Source organism: Trematosphaeria pertusa (genome assembly GCF_010094035.1).
Source record: "Trematosphaeria pertusa strain CBS 122368 unplaced genomic scaffold BU26scaffold_6, whole genome shotgun sequence".
In the NCBI taxonomy this organism is placed as follows: domain Eukaryota; kingdom Fungi; phylum Ascomycota; class Dothideomycetes; order Pleosporales; family Trematosphaeriaceae; genus Trematosphaeria; species Trematosphaeria pertusa.
In genome coordinates this window covers 1,546,517-1,572,962 of record NW_022987217.1, presented here as the reverse complement: position 1 = coordinate 1,572,962, position 26,446 = coordinate 1,546,517, and the positions used below count along the sequence as shown (strand labels likewise).

Genomic DNA, 26,446 nt, shown 5'->3' with positions numbered 1-26,446 from the left:
ATTGACGATGAGGTAATACTACCCCCAAGAGTCCGGATACAGGTTTCCCTGCATCATCGCTATGGGCTATGCTTCTCTAATAATCCCTAGGGGACAATTCTAGACGTTAAAGATATGCTAGTGAATATTGATAGGCCAAACCGACCTCATAGTTATTACTGTTAATGTTACAGTGTGAGAGAGAGAGAGAGAGATAGAGAGCACGTGACTAGAACGGATCGGGACGTATAGGATGCTCGGCTCCTGTAGGATCCTCGGTCTTGGAAGAGGGGCACCGAGGAATACGATATAGGGAAGTTGCATGTAAGCATAGGGAGAAAACCAGAGGCCTATTGCGGATACTGTTCGAAGAGGAAGCCGGCGGCGAGTTCGACATTGCCGTCCGTCGCGTTGAGAGCAGCAAGAGCTTCCTGGTTGGAAAAGCCGAGCACTACCAGTTTCTCGACCGTCTCCTCCGGCCACGGGGCCTTGGGCGCGGGCAGCTTGCTGACCATTTGTCGAATCTGGTCCGGCGTGACGCCCAGCAGTGGCCGACTTGTGTGCGGATGCGAAGGCTCTTCGACCCTGAGCACCCCTCCCAGCGCAGCGACCCATCCCGCCTGTACCGTCTCGTTGTTCAATTCTAAGCCTGTAACATGCACGATGTCTTCGTCATGGTCGCCGGAATTGAAGTACTCCCAGCCCATGACGCCGCCGAAGCCGCCGCCTACGTTCTTGTACTTTTCGCGTATCGCGGCGCAGACGTCGCGGAGTCTGCTGACAGGGACGTGGCCGGCGCCGTTGTGCGGGTTCGTCACGACGCCCATGACGATCTTGGAAGGGGACCACCCCGCTGAGATTATCGCATCGTACCACGCCGCTGTCGAAGCGTCGCCCCAGCCACAGTAGAATTGTGTATTATACCATGCAATCTCCTTGCCAAACACACTGCATTCCAGCTCAGGGTATGAGAAGCCGCTAAGGTGTGGGAGGGTCGGGTGCAGCGGGTTGGGTGTCGGGCCGCTGGCGAGCATGGGCCGCGGCGGGCGCAGATGCGGAGCGATGTTTGGATCGGGGATGAGGGCGGTAGCGACGGGGGCCATGGTGATGAGGAAGGAGGGGCCGAAGTCGGCGCGCAGGCGGGCGATAAGGCGCGTTGCTGTGTGGATGGGGACTGCTTCTTCGATGTCGAGGTCTAGGCCGTCGAGCGTGTAGGTGGTGATGAGGGCGTGGAGGGGCGCGTAGTAGGCTTCGAACTGCGCCGTGTTAGTATACACGCAGAAAATCCGCGCAAATAGGGGCCTCCGATTTCGTAGAAGCGCGTACATTCTCCTCACTCCCGCCTAATCGCTCGTAGCTCCCCTTTGCGGCACCTCCGAGCATGCCCAGCACCTTTACTCCGCTCCCCTGCAGCCATTTTACCTCGCCCCAGAGCTGGTTAAATCTCTCGTCGTCCGGCTTGTGGTCATTAAGCGTAATGTTTCCTGGACCCTCGTTCAAATGGATTGCTGCAACTATTACATGGGTGATGCCCGTGTTGTTGGTAACCAGGGGAAGTAACGAGTGGAAATTGCCAGCAGGGTCGTGGATTGTCTGGTGATAGACGATGAGGCGCGGACCTTGGTTCAGAGGGAGAAGCTTCGGGGGTGTTGGAGGCATTATGGTGGCTTGCAGAGGGGCACTTATCGGAAGGGAGAGTTTGCGGAGGGGAGGTTGGGCCTCGCAGGGCTGAAGTGGGGCCGATCGCGCCCGGTTGCGTCATCCCGCTCAACACCACGATCTCATCGTGAGATCAGTCCCGGCCGTCAAGGAAGATCCATGGTTATGCACAGGGTTTAACTGCCCAAGTGATGCTCTACTCCATATATGCCGGATGCACACAAGCCAAAAACAGATATATGCCGAGAAACGCCGCCCGCCGTCCACTTCGGCTCAGTGCGGTTCCATCCCGACCCATGACCAAGGAAACAGGTCTGCGCTTAGACCCCATAGTTCGATTAAGATACCATCCCGTCTACGCCGCGACATGCTGTCCAAACTCCATAACATCATAGCATCCTCTGGGGACTAGCGCACTTTAGTGGAAGCCGTTACCGTAGCTGCCGTTGAGGCCCGTGAAGTATGGATGCACAACGGCCTGCTTGGCGGAAATGCGGCCTGCGGGGTCATAGACGAGGAGAGCATCGAGGATGTCAAGGCCAAAGTCGTCTAGACTCGTAACCGTATTGGCGACGTCGGTGCGGTTCCACTTGGGAAATGAGGGCTTGAAGTCGGGGAAGGAGGTGACGCCGGGCCAGTCCTGCTCAGTCGGGGTTCCGAGGACTCTGCTGTGCATTAGCAACATCCCAGCGTCACTATCAAGGGCTACGAACCGGAAGATCTTGAATATCTCGTCAATCTCCGAGTCGCCGGGGAACAGCGGCTTGCGGGTGCACATCTCGGCGAAGATGCAACCAACGGACCACATGTCAACGCCCGTGGAGTACTGCCGACCACCGAGAAGAATCTCTGGAGCACGGTACCAAAGCGTCACGACCTAAGAGAATTAGCTAGTACTTAGTAGCCGTGACTTCCAATCGTACCTCGTGGGTATATGTGCGCAGCGGCACACCGAAAGCGCGGGCCAGGCCGAAATCCGCCAGCTTGAGGTTGCCCTCCTTATCAATCAGCAGGTTCTGCGGCTTCAGGTCGCGATGCAGAACGCGGTGAGAATGGCAGTACCGTATACCCTCGCACAATTGACGCATGAACTTCTTGACCATGTCCGGACCCAGGCCCATCGTCTGCAGGGCGGGGCCAGTGCCCTCTGGCAGAGGCTTGCCCCGGCCGCCCTGGCTAACCGGCAGCGCCTCCATGTACTTCTTGAGATCCAGGTCGAGGAATTCACAGACGAGGTACAGCTTGTGGCCGTCGGCGTGCACGATGTTGAGAAGGCGGACGATGTTGGGGTCGTTCATCTCCTTGAGGAGCGAGATCTCGCGGATGGCGGTGGAGGGAACGCCCTCGTCTTCGGCTTCGAGGCGGATCTTCTTCAACGCGACGATGCGGTGGTCCTTGGTCTGGAGGTCGCGAGCCTTGTACACGACTCCGTAGGTACCTGGCGTCTGGAGTGAGCATATGCGCATCCCGGGATGCAAAGCAAGAGCGAGAACCTGCTTACCTTCCCCGATCTTCTCCATCTTCTGGTAGTTCTCCATAGCTGCGAGATTGAGGGCAAGGCGCTGCGTCCAGCGAAGCGGTCAAGCTCGAATGTGGGCGGATTCGGGCGCTTGTCGCTACGGCGAGAGCGATTGGACGGTAGAAAGGGAAATGTCGGGTGTGCAGGCGAGCGAGCGACGGTAGATGCACCTGTGGGTTAGTAGCGGCGGCGTGGTGGCAGCAAAGGCGGGGGATCAGGAGCGGCGGAGAGACGATGTTATGCATGAAAATCGCGAGTAAACAGTCGCCGCCAAGACGGCTAGCGCAGCGCGACGAAAACGCGACTTTCTCCCGCAGGTCTCACGCCCCGTCCGCTCCAAGTTTCCATCGAAACACTCCCTGCTCCCCTGGCAACAGTCATCTATACAGTACACGCGATTATTCTGGCCTCTCACCTCAGACTGCTGGCGAGCCAATGCAGCCGCTCGACCCGCACCGGCGCCCGCCTGACGGCATCCGATATATCTACAAAAGATACCAGAAGATGAAACTGCAGCATCTGGATCACGATCCGGAAATCATAGATTTGTCAAGAGATCTATCTGCAGATCCGAAAACTAAAGTGCGCATCGTCAAGGAGTTGGACGCCGACGGCCTGACCGCTACTTTTCGGTCCTTCGCCGGCAGCGACGTTGCGCTGAACGGCCTCGAGTCCATGGCCACTTCATCGATACCCGTGTACGAGCACGACGACATGCCAGGTAGGCACCGGTGATTTACTTACAAACGCGATTGTGGGCTTTCTGTCTTCTCGGGAGTTCTTGAGTCTTGCTTTCATCGCAGTTCAGTCCACTAGATCTCCAAGTGCAAGCCTGACAAAAGGTAGGTCTGCACATCGTTCCCTCTTTGCTACCACCAGAGATCCAAATCATCTTGCTCTCCCGGCTGCTTCATCGCGACCTCGCAGAATCCTCACATCTTACAAACATTCACACCCATTACAACATCTCTTATCCGCCCTCGCAATCATCCTTCTTCTCCCTCCCACCTAGCACTCTCAATACCGTTGCTCATCCCATTGACCCTTCTATTCATCGTCCGCTTAGCATATCCCAGCTTCTGAACAGGAAGATGCGCTGGATGACGCTCGGTGGGCAATACGACTGGACACAAAAACGATATCCGGACACCGCACCCCCGGAATTTCCGCTGGATATCAAACAGCTGCTGGAAGGCATATTCACGGACACAAAAGCCGAAGCCGCCATTGTCAATCTTTACTCGCCAGGCGACACCCTCAGCGTTCACCGCGACGTCGCCGAGGCTAGCACTACGGGGCTAATCAGCGTCAGTCTGGGGTGCGACGCCGTCTTCGTTATCGGCACATCTGCAGCCCCATCTCCATCTAGAAATGTGCAGGAAACGATCCTCACGGTGAGACTGCGTTCCGGAAGCGCGGTCTACATGAGTGGTGCATCCCGCTTTGCGTGGCATGGCGTCCCGCAGATCGTTCCGGGGACGTGTCCCGCGTACTTGAAGAGCTGGCCCGCGAGCGAGGACGGCGAGCTGAATGAGTTTGAAGAATGGAGAGGTTGGATGGAAGGAAAGAGGGTGAATCTCAACGTCCGGCAGATGTGGGATTAATTCGACGCCTACTCTGCAACTTCATCATTAGGAAATATGGCTTTCAATAAAAAGATTGGTTGCGCATCCGGCTTCCTGGAGGGCTTCAGACTGCTGAAGCTTGGTTAAAGTATTCCATTAGGCACAAATTCACCTTTCCACTCGGTTGCGCCAGTTAGTTAGGAATTTGACCTCGTATTCGCACTCGGCTGCGCCGAAATGCATCTCAGTCGGGCTGTCAAGCGACGAGACAGAAGTATCGCAAGCAGGGCCCACTTTTGCAACAGTTAAGCCTCGTATCTTCCAAACACGACCAAAATCTAGACCCGAGAACGGTTACAGAATGCAGGGGCAGAGCCGCACACAGGGTTCTCCCCGTCAGGCCACAAACATCTCCTCGATACTTCTATGCCTCACCAATACGACCATGAAGCATGAGGCAACCAGACTCGCTGCAATTAATCTCGCTCTCTATTTCGAGGCTTTTGACGCTTTGTCAGTCTGTCACCGCTCTATTAGAGAATTTCGAGGTCGCCGAGGTGAGGTCCGTGCAGGCTGGACGGCGACTCTCAGCCCACCACTATACCGCACGTTCTCGAGCTGAGACCGTTTACACCGCGTTACAAGGATTTTCCAGCCTCAGGCGTGGTGACTAGGGACCTAGCTTATACAGATCTCGCTTGGCCTCCATTCACGTCAAACTGTCGGACACCAAAAATGGATGGGTGTAGGTCGCCGCTTACATCCTCTAGCCTTGGCCTTTGATCCGTTGCAATGCTACGCGCCCACACCACCTTGGATGATACTCTGTATTTCGCTTTTGGGTGTTTAAGATGACCGGTCCTGCTGCCTTTTGTCCTCCAGGACATCTTATCGCTTTAATATTTTCTACCCATTCCCTTCATTCGAGCATCAGTTCTGAAGTTTTACTACGCCATGTCGACTTCCCAGTCGCTCGACGTTGAAAAAGATGCAGGCACAGACTATGCCCACTTAACCAATGAGTCTGTCCGCAGCTTTAGTTGGGAAGGCATCACAGTCACAGTGAAAGACCGGTACACCAAGCAACCCCTGGAGATTCTCTCCGGAGTCAATGGCATCGTCAAAGCTGGTACGTCTGGTCCGTGATTCGGTAGATTTGTTACTTACATAGAGGATAGGCGAGATGCTCGCTCTTATGGGTCCAAGGTATGGGTCAACATTATCCATTGCCGAATGCATCTAACAGATGATAGTGGGTCGGGAAAGACCACTCTTCTTAATGTGCTGGCCCATCGCAAAGCATCAGGTGCTTCCGTACAAGAGTCGCTCCACCTGAATGGCGCCGTCACCGACCTCAAGACCTTCCGAAAACTGTCCAGTTTCGTCGAACAAGAAGACGCCCTCGTCGGTTCACTCACTGTCCGAGAGACCCTTTACTTCGCCGCCAGACTCGCGCTTCCCAGGTGAGCCATATAAGATTCCCTGCAGAACTCTTGCGGCTGATTATCAGTAGCTCCGTCTCAAAGTCGGAACGGATTGCACGAATCGAAGCCCTTCTTGCTGCATTTGGCTTGCAGAAACAAGCAGAGACGCTCATTGGAACCCCGATTCGCAAGGGCGTGTCCGGCGGACAGAAGAGGAGGGTCAGTGTCGCCAGCCAGTTGATTACTAGCCCGAAGATTTTGTTCTTAGACGAGCCCACGAGTGGTTTGGATTCTTCGGCGAGCTTCGAAGTCATGAACTTTGTGAGAAATATCGCAAAGCAGTACAAGGTGAATGAAGCATGTCCCGCTTCGAGTGCTTCAGTTGACTGAACACCTAGATCCTCGCCATTGCCTCCATCCACCAGCCTTCAACGAGCACGTTCGATCTCTTCGACAAGTTGCTGCTCCTCTCTCGGGGCAAGACTGTCTACAATGGTGCGGTGAGGGGTGTCCGAGACTACTTTGCGAGTCTGGGGCATAGCATGCCTCTCTACATGAACCCCGCGGAATACATCCTTCAACTCGTCAACACCGACTTTTCAAGAGACCAGGAGGAATCCGATGATAAGCTCGCGCATCTCCACTCATCCTGGCAACGATCTACTAAAGCTGCGGCCGCAACCTCCGAAATCCGGAGCTGTGTTTCGGACCTCTCGGCTTGTGCAGTTCTCTCGGACCTTACCCATGATTCGGCCAACAAGTTTCTTATTCCCCTCACCCTCATCCACCGCTCCTTCATCAAATCGTACCGCGATATTGTGGCTTACGGTATCCGCATCGCAATGTACATGGGTCTTGCGATCATGATGGGAACAGTCTGGCTCCGTTTGGATCCCGTCCAATCCAACATCAACGCCTTTACCAATGCCATCTTTTTCGGCGGTGCGTTCATGTCCTTCATGGCCGTGGCGTACATTCCGGCGTACCTGGAAGACTTGCATCTCTATACTAAGGAGAGACTCAACGGACTCTACGGCCCCACGGCGTTTATGATTGCCAACTTTATCATCGGCATACCATATCTCTTCATCATCGCATTCCTGTTTTCGGTAGTCTCATACTGGCTGGGCAACTTCCGAGACAGCGCAGAAGGCTTCTGGGTCTGGGTAATGTGGCTTTTCTTGGATCTTGTCGCTGCCGAGTCCTTGGTCGTCCTGCTATCTTCCCTCATCCCAATCTTCGTCGTCGCATTAGCCGCTACGGCGTTTGCGAATGGGCTCTGGATGAGTGTCAACGGCTTCATGGTGCAACCCGGCACGCTCAACGTCTTCTGGCGGTACGTGTTCCATTACATCGACTACCAAGCATACGTCTTCCATGGCATGATGGTCAACGAGTTTGGAAAGAGGTCGTACGCGTGCGAGACGCTGCCGGATGGTAGCTGCTATTGCATGTATCCGAGTGCGCTGCAGGACCAGTGCATGATTGACGGCAAGGCGGTGCTTTCGAGCTATGGCTACAACACTGGCAATGTAGGCAAGTATGTGGGCTACATGCTAGCGATTACGCTTGGATATCGGCTTTTTGGTTGGTTGGTGCTGTACTTGAGGAAGCATTGAGCTGTGCGGCTCGGGATGTGGGGGACATGGTTAGAGGGGCTTGGATTAGGCATACCCGGCTCGCTGTACTTGCTCGACGATAGAATATACGCCCGATAGACACTTCCGTAGATAATAGTACTGCGATTCATGAAACATGGCATTTAAGGTGGACGTCCCGTGGGCTTGTCGTGCCACAAGGTGTAATGTACTTCTCCCGGTATTTCCCAGAACAGCAGCCCGGACATGTCATCTCCGCTAAGCACGAGCCCTCTTCCCCACAAAGTGCCGTGCGCGTCATCCTAGTCAGACCTCGGATCGAGCTCGACTCCAACGTCGCGCTTCTCCGCACCCACATCCGTCCCACATCATGGACTTTGTCTCCTTTTTCCCGTTTCCTTTGTTGTATTTCTCCCTCTGGAACACTTCTCAACACTCAGACTGGGGTTAACGCCGTCAATTGAAGGTTCGGAGCACAAACAGCATCCAGAAGCACTAAGCCTTTCCCCGCCCCACTACCTTTCGCAAAATGTCGATATCCACCTCAATTCGCATATCGCCCTCGCGCGCGACCCGTGCTCTTAACCTCCTTCGAACGGTCCAGTTCACGCACCCGCCGTCCTGTCCCTGCCATTCAAACCCCGCACACCATCACCATGGCCCGCAGACTATCCACCAAGCAAAACGCGCCCTCGCAACGCCTGTCGACATGTCCCAGCAAAAGGAATACGCGTTCGAGATGGCAGCTTCCTCGATTCGCTTCGGGCCGGGCTGCACAAAGGAAGTCGGCATGGACTTTAAGAACATGGGCGCCAAGCGCGTGATGGTTGTCACGGATGGCAACGTGCGGAAGCTGGATGCGATGAGGCAGGTTGTGGAGGGGCTGGAAAGGGAAGGCGTGCCGTTTGAAATATTCGACAAGGTGCGGGTGGAGCCGAAGGATAGTAGTATACGGGAGGCCATTGAAGCTGCGAAACCGTATCGGCCAGATGCATTCTTGGCCGTCGGCGGTGGGAGTGTGATTGATACGGCGAAGCTGATGAACTTGTATACTACGTTTCCAGGTACGTATCGCTACCATCGATTGCAAGTAAGGCTATTTGGGCTACGCTAACTGACTATACAGAGGCTGATTTCCTCGACTTCGTCAATGCCCCCCTGGGCAAAGGCATGCCTATTCCATCCAAGCTCTTCCCTCTGATTGCCGTCCCGACGACGGCGGGAACTGGCTCTGAGACTACCGGTACCGCCATCTTCGACCTGGTCTCCAAACGCGCAAAGACTGGCATCGCCCATCGCAATCTGAAGCCTACGCTCGGCGTAGTCGATCCGCTTAATACGCGCACTATGCCCTCCGCTGTGCATTCATCTTCCGGCCTCGACGTCCTCTGCCATTCTTTGGAATCCTGGACTGCGATCCCATTCTACGAGAGGGTACCGCGGCCGACAAATCCCATCAACAGGCCGGCGTACCAGGGCGCGAACCCCATTTCCGACATCTTCTCCCTGAAAGCCCTCCGCGACACTGTGAAATACCTCCCCCGCGCAGTCAAAGACCCCGAAGACCACGAGGCGCAGTCACAGATGCTCCTTGCCGCCACGCTCGCAGGTGTTGGCTTCGGCAACGCAGGCGTCCATCTCTGCCACGGCATGTCTTATCCCATTTCAGGTCAAAACCCGGGCTACAAGCACCCCGGCTACGAAGTCGAAAACCCCCTCATCCCGCACGGTGTCAGCGTCGCCGTCACTGCGCCTGCGGTATTCAAATTCACCGGCGCGTCAAACCCGGAGCGGCACCTGGCAGCTGCGGAATGCTTCGGCGTCGATGTCTCGAACGTGAAGAAGGAGAGCGCGGGAGAGGTGCTGAGCGAGGCATTAGCGGAGTTTTTGATCAAGTTGGGTGATCAGCCACGGGGGCTGAAGGCTCTGGGCTTTGGGAAGGAGCATGTGGATCAGCTGGTGGAGGGCACGATTCCGCAGGCGAGGGTGCTGATGCTTGCGCCGAGTTTGGAGATGCAGAACCTCGAGGCGGAGCGGGAGCAGTTGAGGGGGCTGTTTGAGGAGGCGTTGGAATACTAGTCCTAAAAGGTGTTAGCGTGGTGAAGCTCGGGGTGGTGGACGTCCCGTCGCACATGCTTGGATAGTGGAATTATCACATATCGCTGTAGGGGTTCTCAGGGACAACGTCTACTCAATTAATAGCTGCACGTTGCATGTAGCCTTTGCGGCACTCCATCGTGTCCAGGTGGCCTAGCTGGCGGGACTGTCCGGGGCGGGAAGGAACTGTCAGCTGCGGTCCATGGCAACTGCCTCCTCAGTCGAGCGGAAAATTCGTTGACCCCTAGCTTTCAATCCTCTATCCGTGTGCTCCGTCCACAGTTTCTCCTAAAGTCGGAGCTCCGTTCTCCTAAATGTCGGACATTGACTAGGTGTGCGCTCGGCTTCGTCGCCCGAGAATGTGATCCTTCTGAGCCATTAATGGGACCACAATAGGCGCCCAACGACAGGGCTGGACGCGGAACGCCTTGCGGGCTGGTAGGTGCGCATGCCTCCGCAAGTATCACCCTGCGTCGTTTGCGCTGATGCAAACAAGACAACATCAACCCTAGTAGATGAAGAGGGCTGAGCAGAGATACAGTCCACCCTGTTGCGTTTGGGCGCGTATAGCTCGAGTAAGGGCCACAATCATCCGCTCGGAAGCCGGCCATTTGCGAGCGGTGACTGCGACGCCTTCAGCGTTTATAGCGCTGGGCCGACTTCCGGGAACGGTAATCAGTGCTCCTCGTTCCGGCTCCGTGCCTCGAAACGTCGCTTTTCAGCCAATTGCGACTTTTTGCCGTGATGGTGGGCAGTTTCCTCAACGCCAGGACCGGGGTGTCACGGTCCAGTTCCGGCCTTATCTCGCTTTACCGACTCGCTCCGGTCCACTCTCCGGTCCACTAGGCGCCCAGGAACAAGCAAAGACACGTCAACGGACCTTACCGATCAACCGCCTCTTCCTCCACTCCTAGCTCAGAACGAGAGCAAAAGCATTTACGCCCGGCGGTAAACGAATGCACGAAGACCTGACACGCGCGGCTGAGAACCTACCCTCGTCACGGGCAGGATGAGACGCGGCCGAACCACTCCCCCGGCCCATTTCCACCCCACACTGGGACAACCCTCATATCGATTGCGGCGTAGAAGGTCGCCGTGACCATGGATTCTTCACCGTTTGTGCCGTTGCATCATCCAATGGTGTCTCTATTTGCTGCAGGGTGAATGTCTCGCATTGCGTGCCCATCACCTATAGGCGACACATTGCGCCTAAGTCACAGGATCGGACGAGTTGCTGTTGCCTACGGCAGCCAAACAGAGCGACATCGAGCCGTTGCGCTCTTGCATACGAAACGCCTACTCGAAAGGGATGGAAAGGCACGCAGGAGCATCAAGACGCATCAAGGAATTGCTGGCGCTTATGTCCAAAAGTCTCTCCAAGCCACCCAATCAGGACTTAGGCCGCTAAGCCATTCACGAGATACGGCTGAACAACCCCCTGATGTGGGGTTGGGGGCTGCTGCGCCGCATGTTGGGAATGATACTCGCACGGAATGAACTTCGTCCTCCCAACCTTCATTAACGTTAACTATCCTCCGAGCACATCTCAGTGCCCAAACCTCATGCACAGACTTAATTTAGACAGGCCTACCATACCGGCTTACTGGCTCTCCCACTTCTGAAGCTCTTATCCCTTCTTGTCCATCATGAACCTTCAGTTGCGCATCCACACCGCCCAGGAGCGAAGACCTAGCTTCAAAGGCAAATCGAGGATTCTCCTTAACTCTTGTGAACCGCCCGAATCCCCCGCTCTGAAGGGAGGCGCTTGCGAGGCTTTGGAGGCAGATGGACGGCCGTGCCGGCATGAGCTACTCTCAGATAGCGAAACCTGGTGCCATAGGCATATCAGGGAGCTGAAAGATCTCAAGTCAAGGTGGGGGAGGTCTCTCAAAGAGGCGGAGCGGGTTGAAGTCGTCAGCCCTGATACGGCGAAACAAAAAGTCCTCAAGCTTCGACAAGCCGTGGATCTTCGGCGCCAGATTCGCGAGAGATTCTATCCTCGAGGCGGTGACACCGCCGATTTTATCAAATGGATCATGAAACTGGAGAGGGACGTCAGAGCACTCGCGGATTCTATTCTGAGTAAGGTCCCCGTCTCTCAAGTGCTCCTCTTCTCACATGTATGACAGTGTCGAACCTCGACCGTGGTCCTACACCGGAAACCCCAGGTGGAACCACTCCGCACCCAGAAACACAAAATTCGGAGAAGATCATGATCCTCCAGTCACCTCTGGATCCACGCATTCCAATCGACTCGTTACTGGGAATGCCAGATGATGGCACAATTCTCATTCTGAAGCACTTTTACACGGATCTATGCGTCGAAAGTGTTCGTCGACTCTACGGCATCGTGCCAGATCTCAACGACTCTGGACAACGATCCGGCTCTCCCGTCAAAGACCCAGTTCAGGACAGTGGGACTGACATTATCCGCGCCTGGTTCCGAATTATGATCCTAAACGATAGCGAAGCCGAGGCCCTGGAACATGCGACTAGATCCAAGGGTATCGACGAGTTCTTGTCCGGATGCCATGCAAGCCAACTGGAGACGTATTGCGACTTCTTCGAAAAGGCCTGGCGTCCTCATGCCGTTCAGTATCTCCGCGCCGCGATCTGCGCTCAGACACTCGCCGGCGGCGACATCAAAACCATCAGTCTGCTTGGTGGTATGATACCGAGTACGACCGAGGGACTCAAGATGACCAAGCCATGCTGGGATATACTGTAAGCTCACCCGTCATCATATTGCTTGCTGTTGCTAAACCACGCTCAGGTACCGCTGGTTTCCAACGCTTCTGACACCGTGGACTCTGGCCAGCATCTGCTCCAATTTCGAGGACTACACCACCATTTGCAAGCTGCTAATGCTTGGGCTATACCGCGATCACTGGTTCGATCCGCAAAGTATCCTCACAGAGTGCACGGCTGCCGTCTATCTCGGGTTCATTCCTTCTAGTAAAGGAAATTTCACTGCGAATGCTTCCATACAACAGGCAGAAGATTTTGTGGTACAAGAAGAGGCTCGCAACTACGTGTGCGGTCAGATGGCCATCGGCGACCCCTTGACGCAAGATTTCCTGGACGAGCTGCGAAAGCGGACAGAAAGGCTTCTCCTTGTGGTGTACGAAGGCACGAATGCTGATGCAACAGTCCACCCGTCGGAAGGAGACTTGTTCATCAAGCGCCATCGATCAGCCAAGTCGCACGGAGAATTGAAGGACGTGGACTGGACCACGGACATCACCCTGGAAGACGTCAAAAATGACCTCCGTTTCCGCAAGAAGTCCATGTACGACCCCATCGTTGTCGACTCCTGGCAGTTCATCATCATCGATAAGCAAGCCGGCCAGCCATTCCAGCTCTTCGACATCATCCAGGACGCGCTGCTCATGCTCATGGGCGACCCTTCTCCGCGACAAGTCGCGAAACGAGTCATCCGCGAGGTGATCCCACCCTCGGTGCAGGAAATCTTCCTAGAGGAGATGAGCATCGACAGCTCCATCGACATGCAGTTCCCAGCACCGCCTGAAGTGCAGTACGAAGGCAACAGGCAAAGGTGCCATGATCCAGACAGGCAGATCCTCCATTCCCACAAGAAAAAGATGGAATCGGAAGAGTGCTCCAGAGATGCGAACCGCTTTATTCGACGCGTCATCGAGGACATGGAGCGCTGTGGTATCATCAGTCTGGCCCCGGATTACGAGACGCCCCAGACCCGACCCGTCATCGTCCAAGGCACGGATGGCGCACTAGATCTCTACTTTCCGTATGAGTTTGGAGGACTTGCACCGGACTCAGAGCTTACGCCCAGCCTTACACTACCGCCCAAGACCTGTCTCCTAGACTTTGCGAAGAAGTTCAAGGAGAATAATCCAGGAGGTATCATGGCCAAGGGAAGCATCCTAACGCATTATAGCGCTTGGCCTATGCCGGCGATCAAGAGGCTCGGGAAGAACAAGCTCAATTTTGGGACTTGGGAGGGCCATGTTTACCACTGGAATGCGATGCGTAAGTCTTCGTCTCTCTTCATTTGTTCGCATCTCGTCTAACGGTGAGGCAGCATTCGACCGTCCCTGGTCCTCGCACGCCTGGCAATACTACCTCCACCACTACATCAACTCCAAGTACCCCTTCGTCATGTTCTACCTCACGACCTTCGTCATCTGCGCTACGGATACAGAGGATGCGGAGCGCAAGGCGGGGATACTGCTCGATGAGACGGAGAAGAGAGGGTGGAGGGTCATCCTGCCCAATGCGAGGGATTGGAGGACCGATCCTACGGATCTAAGGCTGGAAAGGTTGTTCCGCGGTGTTGAGCCTATGTAGGCACGGATGGACACTAGGCGAATCTGCTAAGGGTTTTCTAGGCGGGATTTTGGGCGGGATTTTGGGCGGGATTTTATGGGTTCTTCGGAGGATTTTTGTAGGGCTGGGATTTTGCGGACTTTTGGTGGACTTATTTTGTGGGGACTACCTATATTGATAGCGTTCTGGTTTTCTTTGATCGAGCGATGCTTAGACGCGGCTTTCGGACATCTTATCCTATCAGCCTAGCTAGCCATGCTTTCAATTCGAGATGTGCTCCCAGGATTCTCGCGTGCGACGGGGAGGTGCAAGATCGCCTCAGCCAAGATCCTCAGGCACCGCTTCCCCTCGTTTGATGCACTCAGGGGCTTGATTGCCAGGAAGCAAGCGTAGCCGAGTCGCTTCCTGTTTGAGCCACGTCCGGCCCCTCACTTGGCCGGCGTGAGATGGCGCCCGCCTCTCCACAATCCACAAACCTCCAGGGCTGCAACAGCACAACGCGATAACGCCCATATTCTTGAGAAGCTGACGGCTGAAATTGTGATCTATTTGCATCTTTCCTGCCCTGCTAGTCATGCCCGCAGGTCTTTCAACCCCGGCGGCGCTGAGGAGCCATGCCATGCATAGCCTTTCCGCTCGCACACTTCCTCTACCTCTCTCGTCACTACCTTTCCGCCTCGCTCACAACTGATCATCTTGGACGTGAACAAGCTAGATTTTCGCGCATGGTCTGACGTTTGGCGTGCCTCTCGAGCGGCAGAGGCATCTTGGCCCTTTCTGAAAGTGTTTCACCCCTCGCTTCAAAACCGTCTCCAATCCATCCCATGTTTCACGGTCCACATTCCGTCGCCCCTCGCGATGGCAATCCGGAGACGTTTAATAGTCTATCTGGACCTCAAAACTTCCCTTCAGATTTGTCTTAACCGTCCGTTCTATCCGTCTTTCCCAGTTTTCCCACATTTATATTGTTTCCCCTAGTAGTAATTCGAGATGAAGAGCGTTGTCGGTCTCAGCCTGCTCGGCAGCGTTCTAGCCTTTACAGGCGAGAAGGCCGAGCAGATACCCCAGAGACCGTTCCTTGCGGATGCATGCCCTGCGAATTCGATTCTGCACAATGGCGAGTGCCAGCCCTCAAGCTTCGATCCCTCCTCATCCGGCACCGAGAATGTATCCTTCACAGAGAACGGCACACTGGGTCTTGATGACTCGCGAGCATCAGCAGAGAAAGTGGCCAACTTCCCGTGGACATTCTGGCCCGAGTGCTACTCCAACGAGAACACCACCGAGCCCGTGTGCGTCTTCACCGACCAAAAGTTCGCTTCGGGAAGAGGCATATACATCGTTTCAACGGCGTCGCTCGCATACCAGATGCTGAAGAAGCCCGCCTTCTCACGGCCTGGAGCCCTCGACAGGATAAACCAGCACGCAAATCCGCCCTACGTACAGCACGAATTCCCCGGCAAAGGCCGAGGCCTCGTGGCCAATAAAACGCTCCATCGAGGCGACCAAATCTTCGCCTCTACACCCCTCGTCATCACCAACCCCATCTCCTACCATCTCGTCGAAGAGGAGCGCCTCCGCCTCGCCCACCGCGGCGTCGAGACCCTCCCACCCGCCTCACAGTCCCTCTTCTGGGCCCTGCTCGACCACTTCAAAGGCGACCCCGTCGACGACCGCATCAACACCAACGCGTTCGAGATAGAAGTCGACGGCGTCGGCCAGTACGCCGTGCTCCCGGAGATCGCAATGCTGAACCACGACTGCCGGCCCAACGCGGCCTACTTCTGGGACGAGGAGACGCTGAGCCACTACGTGCACGCGACACAGACCATCTACCCGGGCGAGGAGATCACCATCACGTACATCAACAACGAGCGCAAGCGCAGCCTGCGCATGGCGAACCTCAAGCGCAACTGGGGCTTCGACTGCAGCTGCAGCGCATGCTCGGCGCACCCGGTCTTCGCCGCCGAGTCCGACGCCCGCATCCAGCAGCTCGACGACGTCGCCAAGGAGCTCAACGACTGGACCGCGGAGAGCCGTGCCACGCCTGAGATGGCTGAGCTGCTCATCTCGCTGTACGAACAGGAGCGCCTGTTCGCTAGCATGGGCTATGTGTACAAGCACGCCGCCGAGGCGTACAGCAGCTTTGGCGACCGCCACAATGCGGTTAAGTATGCGCGGCTGAGCGTGGAGGTGAATTCCTTGGATAAGGGGTTCAGGGATGTCGATGTGCTGGCGATGAAGAAGATGGCGCAGGAGCCGGAGCAGACGTGGAGCTGGAAGAAGAGGGTGGGGCATCAGAGGTTTGAGGGGAGTACGTGTGCGTGCGGGCATACGCATTAGCGCCGAGCGAATGCGAAGGACATAACGGATCGTGTTATCTTGTTGGCGTTTTGGACGGATGGGAATTGGGCATTTGGAGTTGGGGATCTAGTCTGCTATGGCGTTGAAAAGGCATTGGAGCACTCATGTCGCGAGTGGATGGCGCACTGTCGCTCGGCATTCATCACAATTACTACATCCATCCGCTGTCTCTTCGCGCGTTTCTTTCCCTCGCATACCTCTCTTCCCATCCTCCACTTCCCACCGCGCCATCCACCATCTAATCGCCCTCTGCACCACCTACAACGCCGCCCCCCTTCTAACAGTCTAACCATCCACACGCCTAACCTCCAGCCCAAAGTCCTCCGCAGGCCCAAACCACACCTCCCCATTCCCGCCGTTATCGTGTCATAGTCCAGGCTCCGTACGCTATCGCGCTACATGGCTGCGCGACGCGTACGGCACGGAGAAGGAGATGAGCCATGCCGCAGAGCAAGTAGCTGTTGAGCGCAGGCAGACCGCGCGGCTAGTAGGGAATAAAGCTGAGGGGAGCATGTTAGGATCGTAGATCGTAGCGTTGAGTGTGTCGATATAGAAAGCGAAGGTGTGTATGACTAATGCTTGACGATGCATCGATTGACCATCTTTTTCTCATTTCCTCCCCGCCATCTTCATACAAAAAATGCACGTCAGAGAAGAAACTTCCGAGACTCGGAATCCCGCGCCTCGCGATGCGACACCCCAGCACCCTAACGCTCACCTATGCGTAGCATCCGAAACCCCCGTAAAACGTAACAGCATCGCCGTCATTGCGGCTTAAGCTCGTGCGGTCCATCCGCAGTTAAGCCTTGCTAAGACGCTTAGCTTCAGGGGCCATGGGGGTGGCCTACTATAATCTGCTTTTGGGATCCCTATGTACGGCGCTGGGCCTATTGATCGGGTTAAAATCAGCCGTGTTGCGGGGGTCGCGCGTGTCGGGGAGGGGAAGTATTTCGCCGTCGAGAATGCAGGTTTAGTTGAGTTGCACCGTTGTTTTAGTTTCCTGGGGAAAAGCAGGCACTGGGGTGGGAGGAAGGGGACAAGGCGAGGGGAATGAAAGGCGGGCAGGATGGCGTGATGGTTTAGGGCAATGGCTGCGTCATGGACGGGAGCTCTTGGGAGGAAGTAGAATGAAGAAGTAATTGGAGATACCGCCCTCATGCGCCCTGCCCTTACCGAGTAAAGTTCCATCTATAATACTCCGAAAGCCCCCGTAGAGAAAGCCCGCCGCCCACACCGCAAACCGCTCCGTCAGCATCTTTTATTAAATCCCTGGCATTCAGCTCCCGAGAGCGGCACCATCGCCCCATACTCCATGTTGTCAGTATTATAAATCGTATTGCACTCGTCGTGAGCCTCTGCCGCAGAGATGACGCCAGATTTGCACGCGCAATTGCCCTCAGTGCACTCCCCGCTGGTGGCGCAGAGCATGGAGCCGGCGAAAGGGATGGACTGCGTGCGCTGGAGGACGTCGGGCGCTTCGATGAAGACGGCGCCCATGCCGCCGACGAGGTGGAAGTCGATGTGGCAGTGGAAGAACCACACGCCGGGGTTGTCGGCTTTGAAGCGCAGGACGAGGTAGCCTGCGCCTGGTATCACGACTGCACGGGGTCAGTTTCGAGACCTCCGGGGAGGGAGAGCGCAGCATGGGTGCGCGACGTACCATTGTTCCGCTTCATGGGTACCGGATTCAGTGATTCTTCGTTGCCGTCCCAGCTACCGATGCCTCGCGCGGCTACTTGGAATGCATGGCCCTGGGCGGCGTAAGTACCTGTTAGCCCTTATAGGATCAATGGACTCACATGCAAATGCATAGGATGACCCCAGGGTTGTGGATTCTCCATGTAGATCTGGACAATATCGCCCGCCTCGACGATATCAGGGGCTATTCCGGGACCATAAGTAGAAGCGATTGAAGCCAGGGCTATACACCGGTTAGTTGTCATCGCCTCATGTGGGAGGGTATCTACTAACGTCCGGTTGAGAGCGCAGTGTATAGCGAGGGAACCTTGGGAGCTACCCAGGGCTGAGCACCCATTCCGATACGAGTTCCGATACCCTCGTAGTATGTCTGATTCGTCACAAATTTGACCTCCTTCGTGACACAGCTTAGCAGCGGCTGATCGTCGAGTGGTGTGAGCGTCGTGTCGTCGAGGAAGGCTGTCGGCGTCCAAGACGGGTCCGGACCACCGTATATCGAGTCGAGAACCCTGCCGTCAAGGTTATAGGCTAGTGTTCCGATGACCGTAAGGTTTGTATTGGAGGGTATTTCTCGATTTAGCATATCCGTAGTCATTTTCGCAATGTACCTGACGCTGCTGAGCGGATTCCATTGTCCGACGACTACAACATCGTAACTCTGGCCGGCGCAGATAATGATCGTATCGGCGTCCTGTGGGTGCACATGCTCCCCGTCCACAGCTACAACAGTGAGCGTGTGCCCGTCGATATGAAAGTCGCCGCAAGCAACCGAAGCGGTACTAACGATACGCAGGAGGTATCGTTTCCCCGGCTTGAAGTTCAAGGTCGGCCCGGCACGGGTATCGTTGAAGAGGAAGGAATCTGGCGACGGAATGTGACCCTCGGTATTGTTGGGGCTCAGGTACTCTTCGATCAGGTAGGGCATTTGGGTGCGATACCTTGGACAGGTGAGCGGCAGTTGGTTTTAGGGGCAGGTCGCTTACCAGTCAGACATGCTAAGATAGATTTGCTCCTCAACATCTAAACTGGCCTCCCAATCGGGGTCATGTATTATCATCTTCCCTCTGAGGCCATCGGAATATTGTCCCTTCTGCATGTTGAAGGTGCACGGTTAGCAATTTTCCACCGTTGTAGGAATCGGGCTATCTACGCCAGTGGGACTAATTTTGAGCGGAAACGTACGTCGTGAGAGTGGTACCAGTGTGGACCGGCTGGATAGGCCTGGAATGTGTACGTGAACGATTGCCCAGGAGCAATAGGGCACTGGGTGACGCCAACAGGGCCATCGTAGGCATTCGTGCCGTAGTGCCACAAACCATGCCAATGGAGCGAGGTAGATTGATTGCCCAGCGAGTTGTGCACGTTTACAACGATCTTGTCCAAAGTCAGCATACGGTCATAACTGGAGGCTGCGAGAGTCACCGTGTCGTTCACGTTTGCTTCGATGGTAGGAATACTTCGGCGGTGGTCAGAAATATTGCATCGAGCGGTGGAGCATACTTACGGCCACTGGCCGTTGATGCCAATGACGGGCCTGAGGTAGCCATCTGGGGCAGCCTACGCGTTGTCAGTGCTTCTTCTCCCGACGCTTAAGTTGTACACAAACCGAAACCCAACCAATGTCAAAATCATAAGTGACCGTCTTCGCCAAAGAAAGAGTGAAAACCCCTAGGAGAAGAAAGATGGGAGACATGATTCTTCAGGCCAGGAGGACAAAACGAGAGAAGGAATGAGCAAGAAAAGACGCCAATGACTCCCTCTGAAGGCCAAGTCAGGGTCCTCCGGTCGTTTTAGACTCCACTGCCTGTCACCGCTTTTGTCGACGAAGAGCCATGGGCTCGCACATTGGGGGACCATAGTATTGACGATGTGCACATGCAACTGGAGTGTGGACCCAAAGGCGGTGTCGGGGTTCCTCAGCACAGTCGGGCGCGGCATGTCCCAGAAAAAAATCGGGAGAGTACTTCATCGTGTCACTAGGGACGTCGTCCACGCGCTGCTGGTGGGCGGTAAGGGCTATTGGGATTCAGCGGCCTCGGGATGAAAGAGGGGATAGATAGGGGCGTGGCGCCAGAGGGGCCAAGCTTTTGTGGATCTTCCGTGCTACAGCCTGAGCACAGTAGAGGCCACCTTGGCTAGGGTGCGGTCGGATTCTGGCATGACGCTGCGATGGCAAAGTTCGTTATGGCCGATGGTTGAAGGATGGGAAAGAATCACGGTGGAGGCGCTGGTGGGCACATCGTCAACAGAGCTAGGCTGAAAGCGGCCTAGCTCAGGGAAAGCGGCAGGCGCGATCTCGAGATAAACGTTACACCTCACGCCGTCCAACACAACCTAGAAGGCTGTTGGTCTGCATCTGCATCTCTGGCTTCGATGTTCGGAGCCGCGACTCGAATTTATGGATTTCCGCCGTCTCACTTCGCACGTGGGGTCTGTGGGATTTCCTCCGCCGGTACTTCTTATCGGTTGAGCGCAGCACTAGGTTTTGTCTATCCACGGCTCAAGGCCTCACGATAGCCTGTTCCTGTCGGCCCTCAATAACTAACCGACGCAGATACTCGCGAGTGTGGGATGGGGATAAAGGAATCGGACTTGGAAAAGGAGAGTAGGAAGGCCAGAGACAGAGATCGCAAGCTGCACGCCACTTTACGGCGAGAGATGCAGTTGGGATAAGAAGACGATACAAGACAGGGACATAATGAAAGACGATGGAGTGGCTCGCCATGACAAGGCGGGTTCACGTGCGCGGTTCTCGTCGGCCCCTAGACCTATACGGCGGCGGCTTTCGAGCGTTCGATCCCAGCCTTGATCGCCTCATCAGTATCCCCCTTCGGTAGGCCGAGCAACCCTTTGGGCGTGCCCCTGTTGTGCTCAAAATCGAATCATCCATCGGGATAGAACAGTCTTGCCATCACCTTCGGAAAGCCACTTTTCCTCCATCGCCGAGCGCGTCCTGGCCTCACCGTGCCTCGATCAACGTTCCCGGCTTGCTATAGTCGACCTTCGCAACTGTTATACGCTCTGGCCATGTGCTCTGGCTATTGGCCCGAGTGATGGCCGTGACAATGTGCTTGTCGGTCGAAAGCAGGGCTTCAGTTACGAAGCCGCCGACATTTCCGCCTCCCTACGCTTGTTAGTCTACGACATATTGCCGAAACTGCAACCGGCATGGTTTGACGTACACCGACGATGGCAACCTCACCGATGCGATTGGAAGTCGCCATTGAGGGTAAAGTCAAGGAACGATGGGCTTCCTGACATTGCAAGAAGGCCTCCAACCAGCGCTCTGCTTATCCCAACCGATTCTGGAGCTTACGGCGCGACTAACACGGCTTTACGCTCGGCGTTAACTCATGACGTATAGGGCCGAGTCTCTTCAAATCCTCGCTCGTCGCAGACTCGCTTGAGCGTCGCTAGCAGGGACTAGTGTAGTGACGGCGGCGCGAATTCATCTGCTCTATGAAGACGAGTGAGAGAACGAGACAGAGCCGCCGCTTTGTGAATTTACCGAAGCGAAAGCCGCCTGGGGACATACACCCGGCGGCAGCGAGCATGAACCTGGTCTCGACATTCCTTGAATAGAGTGGGAGTTTGGTAGGATCATCGTGGGCAATCTATGCTGTGCGGAGTCGCTCATCCATAAATCGAGTAAGGGAAGCTGCGGACCGTTCGACACCCCTACCTCAAATAGGCCACGTTCTCTCGAGCTGCCGGAATGTTCCTGTCTATCCGGAATTTCGTACGGGTGTGTCCACGATTCCTTCTGGCTGGGCAGAAGCATCCATCGACCGTCACCATCGCCTTCTCTAACGACACTTTTTGAGCGTCCGCCTGGTGGCATTGAATAATGTCCCTGGACGATACCATGCAAATATGCGGGAGTGTCCAGATAGCGACGCCTTTCATGTGCGCGTAGTACGTGTGGCGGGATTATGTGTTGTCGACTTTCGAGCCAGTCGATAGGCCGCTGTGCATTCGATGTCTCAGCCGTCCCACTTCCGCTATCGATTACCGCACATTGAAGTACCCAGTATCTTCGGCTTCACCAATAGGAAGAGTTGGTCTGCCATATGTTTTAGCGAGACGAATTTGATGGAAACGGGGGATTATCGGGCGGGGCGGCGTAGTCGACTCCACTCTTACGGCCGGCACGGTCGAAACAGCGGGTATCGCTCAATCACTCCCACAGTCCACCAGTATCAACAACCGGTGTGCCAAATGTGCAGGTAAACAACCAAGTATCCAATACGAAGAGCGACGCAGGTCTCGAGTGCAGCGTAGCGATGACGACGAACGTATTTGTCTGATAAGGAACAGTCGTATCGCCATATTGGGCCTGACTGAGCTGTGAGTCGGAGGCTGAGCAGGCAGATTCCAAGACCTCCAAGTTTTATACCAACAAATTCGTGTGACGAGCGATTCGCCAACGACGTGTCTAGAGCGCGCGCTTCTTTTTATCCTATCAGCCTGGCTGGGCGGTCAGCGCATCAAGTCAGCTTTAATATATGCAGCACCACCCTACCGGGAACGACAACAATAGCCTCGCTGTCCATCGCTGCATATCAGGGTCCAACAGCACGTGGTAGGCGCGGGATGGGCGTGCAGTCTCGTGGCTACAGGTGTACGGTAAGGCGCATGCATCGAATACGCCCGAAAGACCGCGTTGCGCTCATTGCATTTACCCCACGACGCCCCGGGGCCTTCTGGAAGAAAATTTCGACTGTGACTGGGCTTGTTCGGGATTCTACACCGTGCTTCCACGCCTGAGATCTCGAGCAACATAAGCTTACCTATCGGGCATCACACCTGCAGGACATCTGCAGCTTAGTCTCCAGCTTCCAGGTGCTGCACACCTCCATATTATCTCTACCAGAGTTCGAAGACAGGTTTTGCAGCAGCTACAACGTCGTTCTATCGGCGTGCTTCGGGTCTGGCGCCAAGGGCAGGATGCGTGACGCGGGATACAATCAGCGGCAATCGCAAAGCGGATACCGAGGAACTCTAATTTTGAAGTCCTGGCCGCCGCCATCGAGAAGTGCTGAAGACGCGGAGAGAGGGCCGAACGGCGGGAAGGACATTCTCGAGTCGCGACGCATGCCGCACTAGGCAAGCTGGGAGGCGTTTAACTCCACACCGCAGCCTTAAAGGATTCAAAAAGGATGACAGATGGCAGGAGAGCCGTGAATACGCTCTCGATTGGGATGGCGGGATCTCAGCAGGATGCAACAACAGGCGAGTGCGAATTGCTCCGACCGACCGTTGGAAGCGCCGGCCGTACGAAGCTTTCAGCCTCAGGCCGCGTCAAGTACTCTGCGCAATCGATGCGCCAAGCGCAAGCTGGGGCACAGTTACACAGTGACAGAAGAGGTCGTACGGACGTATTGACGACGTGAGGGCGTAGCGCTTCAGAGGTGCAATTGCAATTGGTGGGGGCAGTGTTTCCAAGGTTTCGAGTCGGGCTAAGCGCTTCCGGCCGAAAAGCGAAAGTCGGGCATACTGTACTCCGCCCCTCTGCCCACCTCCACGCCAATCTCAACAACAAACGGCGCCAGCGCTGCTTCGCCTCATGTCCATGACGCATCGCGCATCAACCTCATGCGCTCCAATCAGCACGCCCGTTAGACGCCACCAATCCCCCTTTCAGCCATGCTACGCACCGTTTCGGGAGTCCTTGCGAGTCCTTGCGACGGTCGGCTTGCTGCGCGAACGCCGGGAACCGCAGGCCTCCCGCCAAGCTTCCGGGCTCTAAGGCTGGGACTACGCTTTGAAGCCGCTTCCAAGAGTCTGACGGCCTGGGAATCCCTCCGACACAACACCCGTAGTACAATGTGACAAAGATAGGACGACGCTCCTAGCGCACAGATGCGCTGCGGAGGACCGTGACACGGTGACGCTTGGAGTCTGAGACGGAGGATATAAGGTAGGAGCGTGCGCCCGTCAGCTTCTTCTTTCCAGCACAGATCCAGTCACCAATTCCTCTCTTGAGATACCCTTCCAGCCTTCTCTACAGTCCATCGCTTGATCGTGCATCTCCCAGCCCATATCGACTTTACCACTTGAACCCCGACCGAGGAATTTACACTCACAATGGGTCGCGACTACATCCCCGCCCCGTCGAATTGTACCGATATTGGAGTACCATATCCGAACTGCCAGGTCGAGGGTACTCTCTATGGCTACCTCCCTAGTCTCTCAGCGAACGCTTTCTTCGCCGCCTTCTTTGGCCTGTGTTTCGTCACCAATCTCATATTCGGTATCAAGTGGAAGACATGGACATACATGGTAAGTCGCATCTTTTGCAAAGACGGCACTGAGCAAGACTAACTGCTGGAAAGATTGCCTTGTGCTTGGGCTGCGCCGGGGAGTGTGTCGGTTACATTGGCCGCCTCATGATGTACAACAACCCCTTCGACGACATGGGTTTCCAGCTCCAAATCTGCCTTCTCATCATCTCGCCCGCTTTCGTCTCCGCCGGTATCTACGTCACGCTTAAGCACTTCACCATCACCTTTGGCGAGTCGTGGTCCCGCCTCCGACCCGCCTGGTACACCTACATCTTCATTACGGGCGATATCATCTCCCTCGTTCTTCAGGGTGCCGGCGGTGGTCTCGCTGCTACCGGTGATCCTGGCTCTTCTACCCAGGATCTCGGCACCAACCTCATGATTGCCGGTGTCATCTTCCAGGTCGTCATTCTCTCCGTCTTCGGCTACCTCTTGACCGAGTACGCCCTCAGGACGCACCGCCGCCGCGACCAGCTCTCTGCAGAGTCCCTGAAGCTGCTCGGTAACACCAGGTTCCGTCTCTTCGTCGTTGCCGTCCTCGTCGGCTACCTTGGCATTTACGCCCGATGCGTCTACCGTATCCCCGAGCTTACCGGCGGCTGGGGCAACCACCTCATGAGGAACGAGCCTGAGTTCATTGCCCTCGAGGGCGTGATGATCACGCTATCTGTCCTCTTCCTCAGCGTCTTCCACCCTGGATACTGCTTCCCCGTCCTCGGCAACACCATTGGCAAGAAGAAGGCCAGCCGCAAGAGCATCGATGAGGAGAGCAGCACAGACGACAACGAGATGATGCAGCGCGCAGCATAAGCATCCTACATGCTCAACTCAATCCTTTCTTTCCTTTCTGTCAAAAAACATAGGGTACCTCAGGGAGCAAACGATAGACATGTACGGCGCCATGGAAGCAGCGCCGGATAGATGAAGACCGGCTGATTAGATATGGGTGGTTTTTCCTCTATTTCATGTTTCTTTGCCTGGGCGCTAGTGCAGCGTTCTGCCGGCTCGATATGATACCTGTTGGGATTTCGGGACAATAATGCATCGGGCGCGAGGGAGTCATGGGTCCATAGGTAGCTCCGTATTCATAGCGACCGAAATTTGAGAGCACCACGATTATTCTTACTCCAGGCCCTTGTGCCATTTTGCGGTGAACACTATTTCTCTCATTACCATTTCTCTCATTCAGGTACGTATTGGAGATTCTTTGAGGGCAGGTACTGATTCCATCTAACGCACTAGAGAAACACAGCGTTATCTGTCCTTGACGCCTACTCCTACGCCGCATGCATGCATGCAGACCGAGCGACGAGGGCAACACGTCGCCCCATCTCGCATCCTACCGCGATAACAACGCTCCACGTGTCCGTCCCGCGTTCCAAACAACCGCATCCTACGCCCACGCCCTACAATCCCAACGCTACGCCGCGTGCAGCTCCCATCAAACCCCCACTACCGCCGTCCTCGAAGGACGAGCCCCTCACCCACACTCGCAGCTCTCGGCGTTGAGTAGGCAACGGCTGCCTCTTGCAGCTGATACAAGATAAGCGGGCCCCGAGTTCGGGGTGGAGTGCAGTTTTGCGCGGACCTGCGTGATCTGCAACGCAGGCAGGATGCTGACCGGTGGAGCGCGCGCCGTCAGCCACACCCATCCGTACCGCACGTGGGCTTGGCGATCTAGGCGTTGCGTTGGGCTGGTTGACAAGAAAACGGTGTGTTCGGGATAAGTGGTTAAGAAGAGGTCTGCAGCGGTCGCCGAAGCGTGTGGCATGAGAAAGAATGCAGTGCGATAAGAGCTGGGGAGGGTGGGAGAGGAGGGGCTTGGCGGAGCGGACTCGGGGTTGCTTTGTCAGCGAACGCGAAACACGCTGGTCCGCCGCGTGAGAAGCGTTCGATGGTCTGCCCCCTTTTTTGATTCTGCCGCTGAGGACCTTCCTTGTGGGAAGTACGGACA

The 26,446-nt window shown here is 55.6% G+C and overlaps 11 protein-coding genes across 11 annotated transcripts; 8 read left to right on the top strand and 3 right to left on the bottom strand.

Moving 5' to 3' along the window:
- Positions 1-329: 329 nt before the first annotated feature.
- Positions 330-3,176, bottom strand: BU26DRAFT_425126 (glycoside hydrolase family 18 protein; the record flags this gene model as incomplete). The annotated part of the gene is made up of 7 exons (XM_033823607.1): positions 330-1,235; positions 1,306-1,660; positions 1,949-2,039; positions 2,074-2,306; positions 2,352-2,515; positions 2,562-3,076; positions 3,140-3,176. The coding sequence occupies 7 exons, from the start codon at positions 3,174-3,176 to the stop codon at positions 330-332; spliced, it is 2,301 nt and encodes a 766-aa protein (XP_033685144.1).
- Positions 3,177-3,504: 328 nt separating this feature from the next.
- Positions 3,505-4,936, top strand: BU26DRAFT_550361 (uncharacterized protein). The gene is made up of 2 exons (XM_033832049.1): positions 3,505-3,878; positions 4,004-4,936. The coding sequence occupies exons 1-2, from the start codon at positions 3,593-3,595 to the stop codon at positions 4,759-4,761; spliced, it is 1,044 nt and encodes a 347-aa protein (XP_033685143.1). The 5' UTR covers positions 3,505-3,592; the 3' UTR covers positions 4,762-4,936.
- Positions 4,937-5,156: 220 nt separating this feature from the next.
- On the top strand, positions 5,157-5,615 carry BU26DRAFT_518580 (uncharacterized protein; the record flags this gene model as incomplete). Its single annotated transcript, XM_033828847.1, has 1 exon — positions 5,157-5,615. A coding segment is annotated over exon 1 (218 nt), but the record flags the coding sequence as incomplete, so codon positions are not given.
- A 31-nt stretch (positions 5,616-5,646) lies between these two features.
- On the top strand, positions 5,647-7,873 carry BU26DRAFT_518579 (ATP-binding cassette transporter-like protein). Its single transcript, XM_033828846.1, has 5 exons — positions 5,647-5,851; positions 5,901-5,928; positions 5,976-6,185; positions 6,236-6,494; positions 6,545-7,873. Exons 1-5 carry the CDS (start codon positions 5,677-5,679, stop codon positions 7,763-7,765), a joined length of 1,893 nt encoding a protein of 630 aa, XP_033685141.1. The 5' UTR covers positions 5,647-5,676; the 3' UTR covers positions 7,766-7,873.
- A 409-nt stretch (positions 7,874-8,282) lies between these two features.
- Positions 8,283-9,823, top strand: BU26DRAFT_386361 (Dehydroquinate synthase-like protein; the record flags this gene model as incomplete). Its single annotated transcript, XM_033822641.1, has 2 exons — positions 8,283-8,808; positions 8,871-9,823. Coding segments are annotated over 2 exons (1,479 nt in total), but the record flags the coding sequence as incomplete, so codon positions are not given.
- Positions 9,824-11,357: 1,534 nt separating this feature from the next.
- Positions 11,358-14,260, top strand: BU26DRAFT_296169 (uncharacterized protein). Its single transcript, XM_033821714.1, has 4 exons — positions 11,358-11,923; positions 11,971-12,565; positions 12,615-13,849; positions 13,902-14,260. The coding sequence occupies exons 1-4, from the start codon at positions 11,488-11,490 to the stop codon at positions 14,165-14,167; spliced, it is 2,532 nt and encodes an 843-aa protein (XP_033685139.1). The 5' UTR covers positions 11,358-11,487; the 3' UTR covers positions 14,168-14,260.
- Positions 14,261-15,136: 876 nt separating this feature from the next.
- On the top strand, positions 15,137-16,665 carry BU26DRAFT_540040 (SET domain-containing protein; the record flags this gene model as incomplete). The annotated part of the gene is made up of 2 exons (XM_033831532.1): positions 15,137-15,167; positions 15,366-16,665. The coding sequence occupies 2 exons, from the start codon at positions 15,137-15,139 to the stop codon at positions 16,487-16,489; spliced, it is 1,155 nt and encodes a 384-aa protein (XP_033685138.1). The 3' UTR covers positions 16,490-16,665.
- Positions 16,666-17,309: 644 nt separating this feature from the next.
- Positions 17,310-20,304, bottom strand: BU26DRAFT_296025 (multicopper oxidase). Its single transcript, XM_033821712.1, has 9 exons — positions 19,815-20,304; positions 19,713-19,765; positions 19,631-19,664; positions 19,391-19,582; positions 19,192-19,298; positions 18,482-19,146; positions 18,310-18,431; positions 18,171-18,261; positions 17,310-18,108 (listed from the first exon to the last, which is right to left on the bottom strand). The coding sequence occupies exons 1-9, from the start codon at positions 19,899-19,901 to the stop codon at positions 17,759-17,761; spliced, it is 1,701 nt and encodes a 566-aa protein (XP_033685137.1). The 5' UTR covers positions 19,902-20,304; the 3' UTR covers positions 17,310-17,758.
- Positions 20,305-20,976: 672 nt separating this feature from the next.
- On the bottom strand, positions 20,977-21,432 carry BU26DRAFT_564012 (uncharacterized protein; the record flags this gene model as incomplete). Its single annotated transcript, XM_033833236.1, has 3 exons — positions 20,977-21,070; positions 21,172-21,332; positions 21,391-21,432. The coding sequence occupies 3 exons, from the start codon at positions 21,430-21,432 to the stop codon at positions 20,977-20,979; spliced, it is 297 nt and encodes a 98-aa protein (XP_033685136.1).
- Positions 21,433-24,295: 2,863 nt separating this feature from the next.
- Positions 24,296-25,302, top strand: BU26DRAFT_564011 (RTA1-domain-containing protein; the record flags this gene model as incomplete). The annotated part of the gene is made up of 2 exons (XM_033833235.1): positions 24,296-24,490; positions 24,544-25,302. 2 exons carry the CDS (start codon positions 24,296-24,298, stop codon positions 25,300-25,302), a joined length of 954 nt encoding a protein of 317 aa, XP_033685135.1.
- A 474-nt stretch (positions 25,303-25,776) lies between these two features.
- On the top strand, positions 25,777-26,037 carry BU26DRAFT_518569 (uncharacterized protein). The gene has a single exon (XM_033828845.1). The coding sequence runs from the start codon at positions 25,783-25,785 to the stop codon at positions 25,999-26,001; it is 219 nt and encodes a 72-aa protein (XP_033685134.1). The 5' UTR covers positions 25,777-25,782; the 3' UTR covers positions 26,002-26,037.
- Positions 26,038-26,446: the final 409 nt, after the last annotated feature.